The sequence below is a fragment of the Chiloscyllium plagiosum genome, chromosome 12 (genome assembly GCF_004010195.1).
Source record: "Chiloscyllium plagiosum isolate BGI_BamShark_2017 chromosome 12, ASM401019v2, whole genome shotgun sequence".
Lineage (NCBI taxonomy): Eukaryota > Metazoa > Chordata > Chondrichthyes > Orectolobiformes > Hemiscylliidae > Chiloscyllium > Chiloscyllium plagiosum.
Window position 1 is genome coordinate 11834141 of NC_057721.1, and position 20597 is coordinate 11854737.

General features: G+C 39.5%; 1 protein-coding gene across 2 annotated transcripts in view; it reads right to left on the bottom strand.

Moving 5' to 3' along the window:
- The window catches only part of sh3kbp1 (SH3-domain kinase binding protein 1), a 179320-nt gene that overhangs the window by 11948 nt on the left and 146775 nt on the right, over window positions 1-20597 (bottom strand). For both annotated transcript variants that reach the window (XM_043700472.1, XM_043700471.1), the window contains exons 12-14: window positions 16380-16545; window positions 7094-7185; window positions 1194-1303 (exon numbers count right to left, since the gene is read on the bottom strand). In XM_043700472.1, coding sequence (XP_043556407.1) covers window positions 1194-1303; window positions 7094-7185; window positions 16380-16545 — 368 coding nt within the window. The remainder of the gene's footprint in view (window positions 1-1193; window positions 1304-7093; window positions 7186-16379; window positions 16546-20597) is intronic.

Consider the following 20597-nt stretch of genomic DNA (forward strand, 5'->3'; position numbering starts at 1 on the left):
ATTTTGGTGTCATCTGCAAACTTACTAACTGTACCTCTTATGCTCGCATCCAAATCATTTATGTAAATGACAAAAAGTAGACGACCCAGTACTGATCCCTGCGGAACTCCACTTGTAACTGGGCTCCAGGCTGAATATTTACCATCTACCACCACTCTCTGCCTTCGACCGTTTAGCCAGTTTTCTATCCAATTGGCCATATTTCCCTCTATCCCATGCCTCCTGACTTTCCGCATAAGCCTACCATGGGGAACTTTATCAAATGCCTTACTAAAATCCATGTACACTACATCCACTGCTCTTCCCTCATCCACATGCTTGGTCACCTCCTCGAAGAATTCAATAAGACTTGTAAGGCAAGACCTCCCCTTCACAAATCCGTGCTGGCTGTCCCTAATCAAGCAGTGTCTTTCCAGATACTCATAAATCCTATCCCTCAGTACCCTTTCCATTACTTTGCCTACCACCGAAGTAAGGCTAACTGGCCTGTAATTCCCGGGGTTATCCCTATTCCCTTTTTTGAACAGGGGCACAACATTCGCTACTCTCCAGTCCCCTGGTACCACCCCCGTTGACAGTGAAGACGAAAAGATCATTGCCAACGGTACTGCAATTTCCTCTCTTGCTTCCCACATAATCCTAGGATATATCCCGTCAGGCCCGGGGGGCTTGTCTATCCTCAAATTGTTCAAAATGTCCAACACATCTTCCTTCTTCACAAGTATCTCCTCTAGCTTACCAGTCCGTTTCACACTCTCCTCTTCAACAATACGGTCCCTCTCGTTTGTAAATACTGAAGAAAAGTACTCATTCAAGACCTCTCCTATCTCTTCCGACTCAATACACAGTCTCCCACTACTGTCCTTGATCGGATCTACCCTCGTTCTCGTCATTCTCATGTTTCTCACATACGCATAAAATGCCTTTGGGTAGTTGCTAATAAATCCAGTAAAGAATTTAGGAAAAACATTTATCCAAAAGATAATAAGAATATGGAACTCAATGCCAGTTAAGTTGTCACAGATGCATTTCTGCGAAATGCCAGAGTAATAGATGAGGAGGAATAGAAGAATATGATGATATGAAGCAAGGTGCTGTATAAATGACCGTATAGCTTCAATGGGCCAAACAACCTGTCATTGTACTTTTTTAAAAAAAATCAATGCAATACAAAATATTCTTTAACCACTTACAGATGTAAAGACTTGAGATGGAGGTCGCCTTCCACTGGCTTTGGGTCTAGAGGTTGTGGGATGGTTGAGTTTCTCAGTGGAAGAGACTACACTATCAAAACTTGCTACATCTACAAGACGACAAAAAGAGAATACCTTGTAATATAATTGGAAAAAAATTACAATTAAGTTAGAGTAATTTTCAGCTATCATGAACAACTTTAAAACAGCAATCAGAAAATCTAGCAAAATATTCAAGTCAAAGCAGTATTTCATTTTGGGGTACTTTATTGAAATCCTATGTATAGTACAAACAATGCATTGGATTAAATTAAATGTAGGTGTTACTGTATATAAATTAGCTCTTCTTAATGTCCCCACCAAAAGCATGAAGAGTGTTCTTGCAGAAATGAAAATAAAATGGGTTGTCATATTAGTTAGGGGAGAAAGTGAGGACTGCAGATGCTGGAGATCAGAGCTGAAAATGTGTTGCTGGAAAAGCGCAGCAGGTCAGGCAGCATCCAAGGAACAGGAGAATCGACATTTCGGGCACAAGCCCTTCTGCAGGAATGATTCCTGAAGAAGGGCTTGTGCCCGAAACGTCAATTCTCCTGTTCCTTGGATGCTGCCTGACCTGCTGCGCTTTTCCAGCTGTCATATTCGTTAGCCAAATCAGGTGGCTATATGCCATCTTTGTTCAGAATTTGCACTTGTTTATTCCTCCATAATTTATTATTCAAGCAGCTAAATAATCTGGAAATAAAATTATTATTGATATTGGAAAACTCTGCATTATAGCACTCAATGATACTCATGAAGTCACTAACAGCATGGCGGGCTATTCCGCCCATCAAGTCCATACCAGCTCTCTGACACAGCAAACCAGTTTTATCCCTCTGTCTAACCCTGGAATCCTGCAAGATTATTTTCCTCAAGAGGTCTTTAAGCTTCCTTTAACAGTCATAGATGGTGTCTACTTTCATGGGCAGTGTGTTCCAGATCATCAATATGCTTGCCAAAAAGACAAGTTCTTCCTTACATCTTTCTGCAGCTTTTGGCCAAAACCTTAAATCTGTATTTGCTAATCCTTGCACAATTAGGTAATGGTAACAGTTTTTCCTTGCGAGGTTCAATTCCAGCCTCAGGCAACTGCATGGAGTTTGCACATTCTCCCAATGTCTGTCTGAGCTTCCTCCAGGTGCTCCAGTTTTCTCCCACAGTCCAAAGATGTGCAGGTTAGGTGGATTGACTATGCTACATTGCCCATAACGTCTAGGGATATGTACATTAGATGGATGAGCCATGGCACATGCACGGTTGCAGGATCAGGTTGAAGGTTGCGATCCTCTTTGAGGACTGCTAGAGACTTGATGGGTTAAATGGCCTCTCTCCGCATTGTAGGGATTATGATTTGAATCAGTACCGATCTAGTGCACCAGGGAAGATATATTTTTAATGACAAAGAATGGTGAAAGCAGATGTCAGCGGAACTTTTGATAAGCAACTGAACAGGATTAGTGTCCTGTTGACAAAGGACTAATTTTCATAGTTATGAGGAAAAGGAAACAGCTGCGGGATCGAATCGGACTGCTCCGTCAATCAGCAAGCAGAAGCAATACAGATAGAAAAAGTTCTGCTGGGTTACAAAATTCTATGATTCACATTGAAATTTCAATGAGCTTTTAAAAGATGTATTTTTTCCAAAAGTCTATTGCACTGTGACTTTGATACATAGCACACTAATAGCATAGCAAAGATAATAACAGCCTTTCCGGTAAAACAATTTAATTAATGACACTCGTCTACAGGAGATCTAGAACTGGAAATGCTCAATAAGTAAAAATGTAAAATACCTTATTTCTCTTATAGATTACCTGACTTAGCAAGGATTGAATGAAAATCTCACAGACTGAAATTTCTGTACTTTAAGTATGCAGCATGGAATAGAATGAAAACATGTTCAGAGAATAAATTTTCCAAATATAGTTTACTTTTAATTTGCCATCTATGACGAGGTTTAGCTGTGTATTCAATAATTGCTGGGTAATATCTAATCATTATGACTTGAATATGGTATTTTATAAAAACAAAGATTAGTCTTTGGTTAAGAGTGTGACCGACAGGAGTGAGGCAGGTTTAAATCTGTTTATTTGCACATAATTTCACTAACATGTTCTACTGTACTTTTCAAATAATCTTCAATATTGTTTTAAATTGGTTCATATCTTATTACGTGCTATTTTGCTAATTCAGATAATATGGAAACCATGGGAAAACAAAACAGAAGATCCACACTAAACAAGGACACACTAACATGCACGCAATATGCTAGAAGGTGTCCAAGAAAAGCTGAGGTAAAGTTATACTGGGAAAGTTATAAAGCAAACCCAAACAAGACTATACCCATAAGCAAATTACTGACAGACCATGTGCACAAAATGAAACATTTAGATATTACATTTATGCTTTGCTCATTTCCTTAGAATATAAAAACAGATCTTAGAAGCCTCCCACCTTATTCACTCACTGACTATACTTCCTTCCAAAGAAATTGACCTCAATGGTTAGACATTGTACCACACGTTCTCGTCTGTGGTGCTGTTGTCCATGTAGCTGTCACTCATCAGAAAGCCTTGGCACTCAATCAACAAATGAACCATCAGGAAATACCATGTCTTTAACTGAGTCCTTGCAAATCACTTATCAGCAGTCAATAGTAAGTATTAGTTCATTTATTTCTCTCAATTCTAATCCAAAGACCTTGAAAATAACTATGGTGCTTTCCCACAGCTCCACCCCAGGCTGAGTAACTCAGCACAGAAGACTGAACTTTTGACCTTCTGCTGTGTGGTACAGCTGCTCACTTGGTAAATTTACACAAAGTATAGGGCAAAGCATTCCAGATTACTAGCAGCCCCCTTTATAATAAATAATAAACAATTTTCAGCCTCAGTTTAGCAGTAATGCTCTCACTTAATTTGTGGGTTCAAACTACACTCGAAAGACTTGAGGTTGAGCAAAAAAATCTAGATTGACATTCCTAATAATGGAGTGTTGCACATTGAAAAGTAATTTCTTTTGGATCGGAGGTTAAAGTCTGGCCCCATGAATGCCCTCAGGTGGACTGTAAATGTACTAATGACACAAAGAATGGAGGATGACTAATATTCATCCTTGAACCAACATCACTAAATCTGATTGTTTGGAATTTAACACACTGCTGTTTGAGAGACTTTGCTGTGTAGATCAGCTGTTGCACCTCTTACATTTTAATAGTGATAGCATTTCAAAGTCTTAGTTGGTTGCAAAGTGATTTCCTCAGGTTGTGAGAGGAACGGCATTAATGTAAGTTTTACTTCATAAGATAAAGGAAGAAAATGATATCATTTTGATCAAAAGAGAGACCCATGTCAAAAGAAAATGGTACTAGTAGAACATAATTTTATTAAAATTTCAATTCCCAATCTCTCCAAAATGTTTTTGAAGCTCGGACAATTATTTTAAAAATAGTAATATTTTAACATTTTCAAAATGTATCTTAATTTATTATGATTGCAAACAAATTTATTGCAATTTTTAAGACAGATTCTTAAATTGACACTAAGTGTGTACTGAAATCTGTCTGAAATCTGTATTTTGTTAGAGCATAACCAAAGTGCAATAAATAAAAAGCGAGGAATAAAAGATAACTCAGAGCTCAAGTGGCTGTTAAGAGAAAGTGAGTCTTACCCTCAAAGGGCATGGAAGTGGAGTTACCCATGGTAAATGGAAGTTAGAGTTAAAAGGCTTTACTAGGAGTGATGGGAATAGAAAACAAAGTCATCACAAGAAAGGAATGTCTGAAAATAATGAGAACAGAAGGGTAAGTTATTAAAATCAGTTTTCACATTTGTTTGTTTTTGCTAATTCATCTCAAAAAATTATACAGGTACTTTTTTTTAAACTTAATAATTTTGTAACTCAAAACTATGTACAAAACAAAGTGGACACATGCCTGTAACCCCCTAACTATCTAAGGGAGTAAATCATCAATCAATCAGACTTGGAGATGTGCATCTCAATTCTTTAGACATCCCTGCATTAAAAGATTCTTCTTTACAAAGGGAGATGACAAACAAATCCTTGGAATTTATAGTATACTTTCTTCCCCCCCCCCCCCCCCACACACAGAATGTAACTCTAGCAATCAAGCAGGTAACAGGTTCCACAGCTCAGAATTGCAAGCCAAGCATTAAATATGCAGGAGCTGGTTAAATGTACATCCAAATTGACTTCATTTCATTCAATGCTGTCCCACAGAAATTATAAAATGACTACATTGGCGAATGGAGGAAAGAGCCTACCCCCTTCTATTTAGTTGTACACAGTCCAGAAAAGCTTTGACCATTCGTTTTAGAGCATGGTTAAGGAAAGATTCCATATCAACGTGTTCAAAAGTATGAATTTATTACTTGAATTGTTTGGATAGAAACCATTGCCACGGGAAGGAGGGCCAGTAACCAATAATTGGCAAAAGAGCAAAAAGGAAATGAGGATAAATTATTTTACACTTTGAATTGCTGTAATACAAAATGCACTGTCTGAAAGGATGTAAAGAGAATTAATAATAACCTTCAAAAGAGATAAATACATGGAGAAAAATAACAGGATAGTTCTTTCAAAGAATCAGTAAAGGCACAATGGGCCGATTGGCTTCCACCTATGCTGTAAGATGCTGAAATCCTATTCTGTATTCTGAAATAGATTGTATAGATTTAACAAAAAATGCTTTTAAAGCAACAGAGCTCAGAAAATTGTATCATTGTATGTCCTTAAAGCAATAGTTCAGTCAACCTTTATCCTATCCACTGAATATTTTATTCCAATAACAGACATCGCTTTTAATTTAGCTTTATTCTGAACTGTAGAGGTCTCATGATTTTTAAAAAAAATATTAGTGATTTCTGTATGACTAGCATCCATTTTAAATGAAAGCTATTATTATATATTAAGTATGCAAGCTATTAAGATCACATTTTGTTGGACTTGGCTAATATATCCTCAGTTTCATGCAACAAAGCATCCGATGTACCTTTTAAAAACAAACCCAAGTTTTACTGCTAAGATTTTAAAAGTAGTGTTAACTGACCCAGTTGTAAAAATTGCTTTAGTTTATACAACAGTGGTATTTGTGAATTTTTACAATGAGATATTGAAAACAATCAATTGTAAATTGCAATGCCAAAGCAAGTTTGCTCTAATCTCACATTCCTTAACATTGAAAAAGAGGTTTAGACAGAATATGTAAGCCACGTTATAAATTCAACTGAAAGATTTGTAAGTAATTACATACTGGCGGTGAACAGTGGAACAATCCACTTGAAGTCAGCATTACCAGTGAAATATTTTAGAAACTCCAAGAGGCTGCAGCTTCTCAGAGAGACTCAGTGCTACAGGTATATTCTAGAATACTGTAAATTGCACTTGCTGTTACTGACCATTTTTCAGATGTGAATTTTCATTTTCTACGTTAAATAATTCAGTAGATCTCCCTCTCCTCCTCTCTCTCTCTCTGTCACTCATGCATATACAGACACAAAGTCCAAATGACTACAGTGGTACAAGTTACATGCAAACTTGAGCTACTTGCTTTTCAGCAGAGACTGGTTGTGACAAACCATTCCTCACTGCAGTACCAATCTGCTGTTCATTTTTCAGGTTGGCAGCACCTTAGAATAAAGCTTCCCAACGTGAATTTTGAATATAATTAGTAATTATGCTTCATACATTCCAAGTGGAAGAAAGTCAGTTAAAGAACTACGTACTGTGTAAGGAGTCCTTCTTCCAGAAGAATACGTGTGTGTGTTATAATGCAGTATGCAGCATTACTATAATGCAGCTATTTATAGACAATTTGAAACAACAGCTGAATGTTTTCTTACCAATGTCATTGGTTTTTTCCAAGGTCTCTCTCTCCGAAGTGCTCAGCAGCACAACAGGAACTCCTATTTCAGACTTTGGATCACTGTCAGACCTGTCCAAAAAAATAAAGCCAGTTGTGTCATTTTTCATCTCCCGATTGTAGAACAGAATCGCAGAAAATGAAGAAAGCACATATTTTACCGTAGACTGTAGGACTTAAATTTAAACAGCCATGTCTTTTGAAAACCCATCTATATGGAAACATATGAAGCAGTAACACAGCTGTTGAATTACACTATCATGTTTGGTCACTATTACCAGTCTACATCTACTGGAATATAATTAATCTAAAACACCCACAAAAACACCAAATGTCGGCCCAACTATGCTAACATTGCCTGGATTGCCCATGTTAATGTTTTCCAGGTCTTAGTTTCTGCCATGAAAGTTTTTGACTGTGGGTCACATGTGGACACTCTTCTGAAAGTCAAAGTCATCAGTCTGTGTACAGATCCCAAATGGCAGAAAATACAAGTTATGCTGCTGTTAATTCTCCAAAAATCACAGTGTCACCATCACTTCAGGAAAAAAAGTTCAGGCATTCCTTTAACTCATTGATATCCAACAGAAAATCATTGACGACCTACAGGTGTAGATCAGTGGATTGTTGTAACTACATGCACAAATTTATGTCAAAATATTTTCTACACATGCAAATGTACTTCACATACCTATAACCTTTCGAATGTCAATCACTAGTGACCAAGCAGGAAAAATAAGTATAACATTTGAGGACATGCGCACACTGCTTTTCATTTCACCATTTGATCAACAAAGACATAGAAAAATCATGGATTATATAAATGTAAGCATCTGGATCCCACACTCAAAGGAAGTATCTATAACTCATTGGTTACTGATGACACATACAATTAATCACATTTGGATTACAAATTAGCCATATGTATCTGTTGGCTAATGATTTGGTTAACAATGAAACAACTTTATACTCAAACATGAAAGACTATGAATCAAACTATTAAAAAAGTAGAACATTTCTTAAAACTGTCCTGAAATCTAATTGCAGGTTTAACGACTATATATGTGCATTGCTAAGTATAGATTATACACAATAATATACTAACTGTACACTAATTGGCAAAGTCAAATAGCATTTTTCCAAATAACCAAAAAAAAACAAGTAACTAAATGAAGGAAAATGTAGATTTATCCTTTAATGAGAAGGCTGTTGTGCCCCATGCCACTTTACCTGGGCCTACACAGAAGCTGGAGTTGGGTCCTTAGACAGGAAGCTTTTCTGAATCCTACACCCGTTACTGCCTTTTGTTCTTTTGGCAACCATTGTTCAATTTGAATTGAAATTGTGGAAAAACACCTCAAGTATTTATAGCAACATTTTTAGAAAAACAAATTTGAATTAACAAGTGTAGATGAAGCACATAACCTGTGACTGCTAGAAGAAAATTATTTGCAGATGAACCATCACCTATTCCCTAATGAGGATGGCCTTCACTTTCTCAGACATGTGAGCACAACAGTCACCTCCAAGTCAAAATGACCTCAGAGTGATTACTGCACACGAAAAACACACTGTAAACCACCACACTATTTAAAGATTAATACCAAGTTCAGACACCCTATACATACTTATACTCCCTTAGCACCTCAGCTACATAAAGCTAAACTGAGCTACCTGCTCTCACTGTTTGCGATGTTCTCTAGGCTCCTCGAGTGTGTTGCAAGCACACTCCCAATCATCCATTTTTCCTCTATACAGCCTCAGCTACTTCCGCAGTCAGTACAACTTACTGATTAACTGTAGGATAAATAGAATGATGCATAAATTAGTATAACTTTTCATTTGTATCAGTCTAGTTTTTTCCATTAAAATCAGATTATTTGAGAAGTCTTGGTATCATATTTAGGCACCAATTGCATCAGCCAGCAACAGTGAATGGTCTACTGCATTTTTCAGATTCAAACCTTTTGGCATATGCTGATGCAAATATATTGGCACAGCTATAGAGAGTTCTGATAAAATATCATCAGCCTGAAATGTCAGTGTGCCTCCACCAACTGCCTGACTTAAGTGCTTCCAGGATTTTCCATTTCATTAAGAAGGACATTAGCTTGTTTTTGATGTAAGCAATACATTACACAGATAAACTATAAAGGCCATACCAGAAACCAAAGATGACATTAAACACAAGCTTTGTGTTGAGTGATACATTCCAATTGCTGTCTTAGCCTAAAGTGTGTTATTTACTTGTAGTCTTGGAGTTTTGCCACTTTATTTGCATTTTACATAGTTGTGTGGATTATTAGCGTTACCATCCAACTTTGAGAACATAGCTTTTTATTTGATATCATCATGAAAATGATAACCATGTGTGTTTTTTTTTAAGAAATTCATCAACTAGTTTAGAACCCTCGTCCCTTGAAAAAAAATGCAAACATGTAGATATGCTTGGACAAGCAAGTGCTGTCCTTTGTCTGAGTAACCTAAACATATCATGCAGAGGGATTTCAGATATTTTACTGCACTCTAATTGTCAGGATGTTCCCCTGAAGATGAAGATGTAAGAGACCACAGATAGCACTGCCATCCTATAAAAATCACAATGACTTAGATCATACTTTTACTTCAGATAAAGATGCAGAACCTCTCATCAAAAAACTTTAGTGGAGAATGATACATAGCAAACATAATTAAAAGTTAGAATAAATAATAAAAACCGAGGAATAATAATGAAATAGCACACAAGACTAAATATCTGTGAATCCATTGATCGCTTAATGCCTTATAATTATGATCAAATACAATTATTTTTTATAGGATTACATTGATAGTCAAATGGACAAGGACAGTATGTGTCCAACATGTCAGCAACAAAAGAACAACAGGAACTCTTTGGGAATGTGGCACTCTCAGACCAGTAAGGATGATAGCACTTTAGGGGAGTATAATTGAAAGCAAATCTTTGGTATTGTGGGACAAATGACTGCATGGAGAGCACAGCAAGATATTGAAATGCAGCAGTTAGAGAGATACAGACATGCAGTATGAGTATGGATTACAGGCTAACATGAAAGGGACCCAACAAGTTTCCTTTAAATACATACATTCCATACAAAGAGTGGATAGGGAAATTTAGGGTTCAAAAGACGACTTTCTTGTGGAGGGAGAGATCATGATTGAGGTGTTAAGTGACTGCTTTGCATTTGTCTTTGTTGGGGAAGAGGATGCTGTCATTACAGCAGTAGGAGGTGTCAGTAACAATACTGGCATAATGAAAGTAAAAACAGAGTATATAAAGACTGGCAATGCTTAAAACAGAAAAGTCACTGGGAACAGATGTATCCAAGGTAATGAAGGAAATAGGAGGGTCTAGCCATAATCTTCAAATGGCTATGGTACCAGAAGACTGAAGGATTGTAAATATTACACCCATTTGAAAAGGGCACCATAGACCAGTCAGACCAATATCAATGGTGGGAAACTTTCAGACAACTGTAAACAGAATTTGTAAAAGTATGGGAAATATATTAAAGACAGCATTGATTTCTAAAACTAATTTGATTAATTTATTTAATGAGATATGAGATGGCTGACCAAGTAATAATTTTGCTGATAATACAAAACTCAAACGTAGAAACTCCAAAACATGGTAAACAACTAGGATAGGACTGAACTTCAGGAGTTTACAGGGGAACCTCGATTATCCAAAAGTGATGGTTGGGCACTATTTTGTTCGGTTAATCGATTATTCGGTTAATCGACTAAATGCCTTTTCTCTGGAACTCGGAATTTTTAAAGTCTGCTCCACGTTCAGGAGACTGCTGCAGCCCACAGCGCACAAGGACCCCCCCCACCCCGCCTGCCCCCAACCCCATACACATCCGCACCCTCTCCAGAGCAGCTGGACTGTACACCAACAAGACTGCTGCCACTGCAGTTGCCTTTGTGGGGTAAGTCTCCAAATAGCGCACACAGCCCCACACACAACTCTTTACATGCAACGTTTTGACAGGTTCTACCTTTGCCCTGTACAGGACAATGTTGGAGAGATTATCTAGGGACGGGGGCAGGGTGGAGGTATGTTTAAGGTACACGCCTGTGCAGAACTCCAGGGAAAGTGTGGGGACCGAGAGAGGGTGGGCAGACAGACAGTCATTTGGAGACAGTGCCTGTTTAATCACTGTAAACAAAAGACGGGATCACTGTCGGGAACACATCTTTGATGTAATGTTCCATCGGGACCTCGAGATCTCCTTCAGATAATCCGGTTTTCGGATAATTGGTATTCGGGTAATCGAGGTTCCTCTGTATTTCTGATGAAATGGGCAGACAAATTAAAGATCAATGCAGCTGTACGCAATGATACATTTTGCTAGGTGGAATCTGAAATGATAATATGAAAGAAGTAATGTAACCTTTTGACTACAGGAAGAGTGTGATAGATGTGTATGTTCTCAAATCTTTGAAGATCAATTTTAAAATGGCAGTTACAAAAGCAGCAAGGATTTTGATTTTACTATTTGAGGTAATCAGTGCAATGACATTTAGATAATTCCAAATTTAGTCTTTTTTTATGATTCATATATGGGATGAAAGAATTGCTGGCTACATGTGCACTTAACAATCATCCCTAATTGCCCTTGAGAAAGTGATGGTGAGCTGCTTCTTGAAATGCAGGAGTTGTGAGAATGTCGGGCCACCTGTAGTGCTGTTAGTAAGTTTTAGAATTTTGACAGGAAAGGAACAACAACATAGCTCCAAATCAAGATACCGTGTAGCTTGTTAAGTGGTGGTGTTCCCACACATCTGCTCCTCTTGCTGTTCTAGATGTAAAGATTACAGGTTTGGAAGGTGCCAGTGACAGTGCCTTGGTGAGGTACATCCTGTAGATGGTACATATCCCTGCCACTGAGTCAGTGTTGAATGTGGGTAATGGGACACCAATATGTGAGCTGTGTATTTTGGATGGTGTCAGGTTTCTGGAGTATTGCGAGAGCTGCACTCATCCAGGCAAGTGGACAATGCTGCAGCATACTTTTGACTTCTGCCTTGTAGAAGATGCTAGATTTTGGAGAGACAGTTACTGAGTTACTCTACACGGAATTCCTAGTCTGCTACCTAGGTCTGACTGGTCCAGTTCAGATTCTGATCAATGGTAACCCCACAGGGTGTTGATATTCAAGGATTCAGCAATGGTAATAACATTGAATAATTAGATTCTCTTTGGTTGGAGATGGTCATGGCCTGCACTTCATGGTGCAAACGTAACTTGCCATTTGTCAGTCCAAGCCTGGATACTGTTGATGTCTTTCTGCATATCAACACTGAGTACTCCAGTAACTGAAAAGTCACAACTGGCACTGAATAACACAATCATTAGCAAATATGCTCATTTCTGACCTTATGATAGTGGGGAAGGCCAATGTGACAGCAGCTGAAAATGGTTGTGTAAAAGACATGACACTAAGGAAATCTTAAAGCCCTTGTGATGCGGTGGTAATGTTCCTATCTCTAAGCCAGACAGGCTGGGTTCTCACCTGCTGCAGGGGTGTGTAATGACAACTCTGAACAGGTTGATTAGTAAATACTTACTTAAAGAACTCCTGCATTTGAAGCTGAGTTGACTGACCTCTAACAACCACAACCATCTTCTCTGTATTCCCACTGTCTCTAGCTTTGCTAGGGCTCCTTGATGCCACACTCAAATCAACTGCAGTCTTGATGTCAAGGGCAATTACTCTCAATTCCCCCCTGAAGGTCACCTTTACGTCCAGATTCGAAAAAGGAGCTGAGTAGCTCTGGTGGTTCTGGTTCAAACCCACTGAGTATCAGTCAACAAGCAGGATATTGTGAAGCAAGTGCTGTTGGATGACAGTGTCAATGACCACTTCTACTATTTTAGTGATAATCAAGTGTAGACTGATAAGGCAGTAATTTGTCAGGTGGACTTATCTTGCTTTTTGTGTAGAATATATCTGAGCAATTTTCCACATTGTTGGGCAGTTATCAGTGTGATAGCTGTACTGGAACAGAATTCAAATTAGATTTTCACATGAGTATAGTGAAGGGTGTACAAAGTCACCATTCTCCAGTGCCATCTTGGTTACAAAACCAGAATTTTTAAAACACCACAAAGGGAAATCAGGGCAGAAATTATACACTTAATGGCAAGTTCCTGCAGAGTGTTGCTGAACAAAGAGACCTTGGAGTGCAGGTTCATAGTTCCTTGAAAGTAGAGTCGCAGGTCGATAGGATAGTGAAGGCAACGTTTTGTATGCTTTCCTTTATTGGTCAGAGCATCGAGTATAGGAGTTGGGAGGTCATATTACGGCTGTACAGGACATTGGTTAGGCCAGTTTTGGAACACTGTGTGCAATTCTGGTCTCCCTCATATCGGAAGGATGGTGTGAAACTTGAGAAAGGATTCAGTAAAGATTTACAAGTATGCTGAATAGGCTGGTTTCCCTGGAGAAAAGGCTGAGAGGTGACCTTATAGAGGTGTATAAAATCATGAGGGGCATGGATATGGTAAACAGACAAAGTCTTTTCCCTGGAGTGAGGGAGTCCAGAACTAGAGGGCATAGGTTTAGAGCGAGAGGGAAAGATTTAAAAGGGACCCAAGGGGCAACTTATTCACACAGAGCATGGTAGGTGTATGGAATGAGCTACTAGAGGAAGTGAAGGAGGCTGGTACAATTATAACATTTAAAAGGCAGCTGGATGGGTATATGAATAGGAAGGGTTTCGAGGGATACAGGCCAAATGCTGTTAAATGGGACCAGATTAGTTTAGAATATCTGGTCGGCATGGACAAGTTGGACCATAGGGTCTGTTTCAGTGCTGTGCATCTCTAAAAGAAAGCCAAAAGTTATGAAATACATCCAGATCTTAAAGTCAAGAGAAGTGCTGATGCCAAGAGCTAGATGTCTTGGCAAACCTGAAAACTAAAATGACAGTATCATCTGAAGGCCCAAAGGGGAACACATTGATGTCAAACAGAGTGGCCAAGAGTAAGTGCTTTGAGGACTAGAGAGAAGCTGTGATAGTACAATTACAACACTGGCATCTACCTGACAATAAACGAAAATTGCCCAAGTATGTGCTGTGCACAAATTGCAGGACAAATCTGACCTGGCAAAATACCACTTCAACAGTTTACAATGCAGCATTATTTGCAACCTGTCAGACACTGAAGGTGTTCATGTTGTGGCAAGTAACATTCAGGAGAAAGTGAGGGCTGCAGATGCTGGAGATCAGAGCTGAAAATGTGTTGCTGGAAAAGTGCAGCAGGTCAGGCAGCATCCAAGGAACAGGAGAATCGACGTTTCGGGCATAAGATTCCTGAAGAAGGGCTTACGCCCGAAACGTCGATTCTCCTGTTCCTTGGATGCTGCCTGACCCGCTGCGCTTTTCCAGCAACACATTTTCAGCAAGTAACATTCACACCACCCAAATGCCAGGCAATATCCATCTCCAATAAGAAACAATCTAACCACTAATCCTTCACATTCAATGGTATTATCTTCACTGAATTCCCCCACTATCATCTTGGGGTTATAATTAACAAGAAACTCAAACAGAATCACCAAATAAATACAGTAATTATAAGAACCAGTGAAAGGCAAGGAATCCTTGTGGTGAGTAACTCATCTTGATTCTCCAGCACCTGTTCATCATCCACAAGGCATAAGTCAGGAGTGAGTTGGGAAACTCCCTATGTGACTGGATGGGTGCAGCTCCAACTACACTCAAGAAACTTGATAACATCCAAGACAAAGCACACCACTTGATTGGCACTACATCCACAAGCATCCACTCCCTTCAGCACAGACTCTCAACAGCAGCAGTGTGCGCCCATCTACAAGATTCACTGCAGATATTTACCAAAGATCCTTAGACAACACCTTCCAAATTCACAACTACTTTCATTCAGAAAGACAAGGTCAGCAGATACATGGGAACACCACCATCTTCAAGTTCCCCACCAATCCACTCATCATCCTGACTTGGAAATACATCATCATTCCTTTGCTGACTTTGGGTCAAAAATTATAGAATTCCCTCCGTAAGGGCATTGTGGGCCTACCTACAGCACTTGGACTGCAGCAATTCAAGGAGACAGCTTACCACTACTTTCCCGAGGGGAAGTAGGGACGATCAACACATTGCGGTCAGCCAACAATGGCCAGGTCCTATGAGTGAATTGAAAAAAAAAGTGCCAGAGCAGAAAATCGCTGCAAGGGATTCTGTGATTATGGTCAGATAGAAAAGGATAGTAATATGAAAGAATAGTCTCATCAGCTGTGCTACAGTGTAGAGATGTTGGAAAATGAGGAGGGGTCAAAGGTTTTTTTAAAAAAAGGCAAAGTCACCAAAGTCCCAGAGAACAATGAGATAGAAATGGCTTGTACTGAATTGAACATTAAGATCACCACAGCTCAGGCGATAGGAACGATTGAGAAGGCAGGGCTTTCATTGGTAAGGGAATTGGACCCGTACTATTAATGTCACTACATCGTAAACCAGCTGTCTTGTCAATTCAGCCAACCAATCCCCAACTGTGGCCATTGTGTCAAAGGTGGCACAAAGCAAGAGGATTGAGAAGGGGAGGACAACGTTATTTTTGTAACAGTCACATAGGACGTTATTTCCGACTTTGATGAAATTTGATTTGGTACTGTGGCAGAGGCAGAAACCTAACTGGAGGTTTGGAGGTTTTTAAACACAAAGTTGGTGAAATGGATCCAGATCTGAGGATAACAATACATTCAAAATCTTTGGAGATGAAAAATTTGTTGGAGATGGGAGGATTACTGCAGATTTAAAAAAAAAAGTGAGGGACAACACTGAATAAGATAAGTTTCAACTACTGGTGAACATAGGGATCTGGAGGGGAAATTGGGTAATCAGATGTCTAGTCGGAATAGGATTATGAGGTGGGTCTGATGGAAAAGATGAGCCTAAGGAGGATATGAGAAGAGATAGGTTAAAAACTAGAGTAAAAAAGTAAAAGTAGAAGACAGTCTCCAGTTGAGAAAAGAATCCAACTCTTTGACCAAGCATTTGATTGTATGTCTTAATACCAGTGAAGTGCCTGGGGCATTTGCCAAAAGAATACAATTAATGTTGGTGCAAAGTATACATAAAAAAACCTTAAGACACTTTACAACACAACCATTTCAATCTCTGTAATTTGTCTTTGATAGGTCATAGCAAATTGGGATAGCTCTGAATTGAAATACATCAAGTGACTGACACAAACCTACCTGGAATGAGCTGCAGGTGCTGCTGGTCTTTCTGGCCTTTTAGGAGGCAATGTATTTGGTCTGTTCAAAGAATTGGTCTTGGGAGGCAAAGGTTTCTTCGGTGGTATTGCAGGTACTGAGGGTTTAGACAGTTCTATAGATTTCTGATCTCTTTCTGACTTTTCCTCTAAAAAGAAAACAAATGTTATAGGGCCTACTCTTCACAACAGTCTGCAAAACAATTTGGAATCATTTTCTCTTTTATAAAAGTATACAAATTGATAAATATCAATCCTGGTAAACAAGGTAGAAAAATATGATTAGAATTCTTTCTGCAAGTATATCTTAGTCAAGGTGGTTTCCCAAATAAACTTACAGCTGCTCAAAGTAATATTGACTTACAATGACCAACTATCAGAGTTTAGGAACTAGGAGGTGGCAGTATTCTTGCCAAGTCCACGGACTCAGAAAATTGCAACTAATACCACATTAAAAACATTTCTGAAATTCTCAGCTGTTATTTGTTCATAAGGCTAGGAATTTGTTCTCTAAATAGTCTATCCAAAATCGTCTCACTAAAATTACAAACTCCAGTAACTTATACAAATATAGGCATGGGCTGAATTATTGAAGAAAGTGATTTCAAATGTCAATTTTCAGAGCTAATGATTTTGATATAGTTTTTGAGTTGTCAATGCAAAGCTTAAAATTGAATAACCCTCATTCATTATTGTTAGACTTCGCAAACGATGGAGAATTCAAAGTCTTGATTAAATATGCATGCAGCTATGAAATTCTAAGTTGCTGATTTCAACTGGATAGTCAGTGGTAAATCGTATGATCACTGTCTCTCCCTTCCACCTTTACAGAAAAAGATATTGAGCTGAATCTTATTTTTATTGTTCATATGACAGTTGCATTGATTTTTTTCCAGGGTTTTTGCCAGGAGGCTTAGCGAAATTTCTCATGGTATCTTGCCAAACTAACCTCATTCACTACTTATCTGCCTCTATAGTACCCAATGTATCTGATTCTATCCCCATCTTAACATACCCATTCCCAGATGCCACTCAGTGGATATCTGCCAAAGCCTTGACTCTCATTAGCAACATAATGGTACAGCAGCCACAAACCAACTCAGCTCATAGTACATAGCCAACATGACTGACAACACAGAATGCCATTTTCTCCCCGAATCACTGCTTAAACTTCATATCTCACACTTTTCCTGTCCTTAGGTATATCCTATTTACACGCTTTGTCCCAAAAGCCTCCCTGAAGATTCACATTTTGTCATTGTCCAGTAATAAACATCACATACAAGCAAGAGCTTTTATTTATAGCCAGTATAAACAGAACAAACTGAGACTGCATTTGGCCTTCTCATCCAAATCCAATGCTGGCATCATCTGCAATGACGGTTTTATTTTTTGAATGGTCTGCCGCACCAAGTTCTCATTGACCAGAACCAGGTGTCAATCTGGTCCTATACTACTTGTGGCATGAGATGCAGCTGCGCTCTATCAGGTACAAAGACAGTTTCCTTTTCCTTAAAGTTCTTGTCCTCCTTTTCAGAAGACTACCCCATTCCCCCAGCTCACACTTTGTCCAGATTACAGTGGAGCTCCCCCACCCCCAACCGATCCAGACTGATAAGAGATTGCACTTGGTATCTGACTTTTTTTTTAAAAAAAAAACTATTCATGGGACTTGGACATCACTGGCTGGTCAGCATTTATTGCCTTCCCTAGTTGCCCTTGAGAAGGTGATGGAGAGATGCCTTCTTGAAATGCTGTACCCCACATGCCATAGGTTGATCCACAACACTCTTCGGGAGAGAACTGAAGAGCTGAATGGCCTACTCCTCCTCCTCTTTTATATATTCCTGTTGGACTCTAAAGTCCATGAACTCTCATTACATCAGGTCAAACATAGACAAGAAAACTGCTAATTACCAACCACTCCCACTCATCACTAAAGCTTGGTAGAACCAATACTGACCAAGCTGGTTGAGCCGTAAAGGAGACACCTACTAGACTGGGTCTCCAGCAGGTGGTAAGGTAGGCAGAGGGGAGAAAATCTGCATGTTCTGCCCTTATATTCATTCCCCTCTCTCTGTCACAGGTCTGTGGCATGTAGGTAATTAACAGAAGTGACCACCGCACAGCCCTTGGGGAGACAAACTTCCATCTTCAAATTGAGGAAGGCATCTATCATGTTAATTGTACTAAATGGGACAGGCTTTGATCAAATCCAGCAACTTAAATCTAGGCATTCATGAGGCACAATGGGCCATTAGTATCAGCAGAATTGAGTTCAATCACAATCGGTTACTTCATTTTCTCACTCTATCATTAACATCAGCCAGGGGTTCAACCCTGGTTCACTGAAGAATGTTGTAGGCACAAGGCATTCCTAAAAATTAGCTGTCAGCCTGGTGTAGCTATAGCACAGGACTACTTGCACAACAAAGAGTGAAAACCTATGGATCAGATCAAAGTTCTGCAGTCCTGTCTCATCCAGTTGTGAATGGTGATGGACAATTAAACAACCAAATGAAGGGTGGAGGCTTCATAAATAGCTGCATCGTCAATGACAAGGGAGTCCACCACATCAATGTCACAAGTATGTTTATCCAATTTTAGCCAAGGTGCTATGAGGGCGACCCATCTTGGTCGACTATCAAATTCCCCAAAATCACAACATCATAAACCATTGAAGACACTGAGTATGAAAAAAGCTATAGATCCTGACAACATTCTGGCAATTCAGCTGAAGATGTGCACTCTAGAACTAGCTGCATCTCGAGTCAAGCTGTTCCAGTACAGCTACCGGTATCTACCAGACAATGCAGAAAATTGCAGAGCTACATTCTATACACAAAAACAGGATAATTTCAACCCAACCATTTGCTGCTCTATCAATCTGATCTTGATTGTCAACCATATGGAAAGAGTCATTGACAGTGTCTTCAAGGTGGAACTATAACCAGTTCACTGATGCTCTGTCTGGATTCCATCAGGATAACTTAGCTCCTGCCCTCATTACAGGCCTGATCCAAACATGGACAAAGGGACTGAACTCCAGAAGTAAGGGGAGAGTGATTACCCTTGACATCACCCTCAGGCAACGTACGACTGGGTGTGGCATCAAGGAGTCATAAGAAAACTAGAGTGAATGGCAATCAGAAAAAAATCTCTGCTGGTTGGAGTCATACCTAGCACAAAGGAAATGGTTCAGGTTGTTGATAGTCAATCATCTCAGTCCCCGGTTATCTCTGGTTCTCAAGGTGGACCCAACCCCTTCAGCAGCTTCAATGATCTTCCCAACCTAAGGTGGTGACGTTTGCTGATGATTGCACAATGTTTAGCAACATTTGTGGCATTGTAGATACTGAAGCAGTCTGTCTCCCTTTGGAGCAAGACCTGGGCAACATCAAGGCTTACACTAGAGTCAGAGTCCTACAATATGGAGACAGGCCCTTTGGCCCAAACTGGCCCATGCCAACCAAAACATCTGTCCAAACTAACCCCATATCCTTCCAATCCCTTCCTATCCATGTATTTGTTCAAATGCCTTTTAAATGGTTTAATGTACCTGCCTCAACCACTTCCACAGGCAGCTCATTCCATGTGCATACAACCTACTGTGTAAAAACGTTGTCCCTCTGATTCCCTTTTATTCTTTCCCACCTAACCTTGATCTGATGCCCTCTAGTCCTCGATTCTCCAACCCTATTCCTGATGAAGGGCTTTTGCCCGAAGCGTCGATTTTCCTGCTCCTCGGATGCTGCCTGACCCTTTTCCAGCACCACTCTAATCTAGACTCTGGTTTCTAGCATCTGCAGTCCTTGTTTTTACCTTACTGAGTGCATTCACCCTATCCGTGCCTCTCATGATCTTCTACGGTCCTATAAGATCCCCCCCCTCCTCAGTCTCCTACGCTCTAAAGAAAAAAGATCCTCGCTTGTTCAACTTCTCCCTATAGCTTCTGAGTCCTGGCAATATTCTTGCAAATTTCTTCCACACTCTTTCCGATTTAATAACATCCTTCCTAAAGCAAGGTGACCAATACTCCAAATGTGGCCTCACCAACATCCTGTATAACTGCAACATAACTTCCCAACTTCTATACTCAATGCCATGACTGATGAAGGTCATTGTGCCGAAAGCCTTCTTCACTGCCCTGTCTACCTATGACTTTCAGAGAACCATGAACCTGAATTCCAAGAGCCTTCTG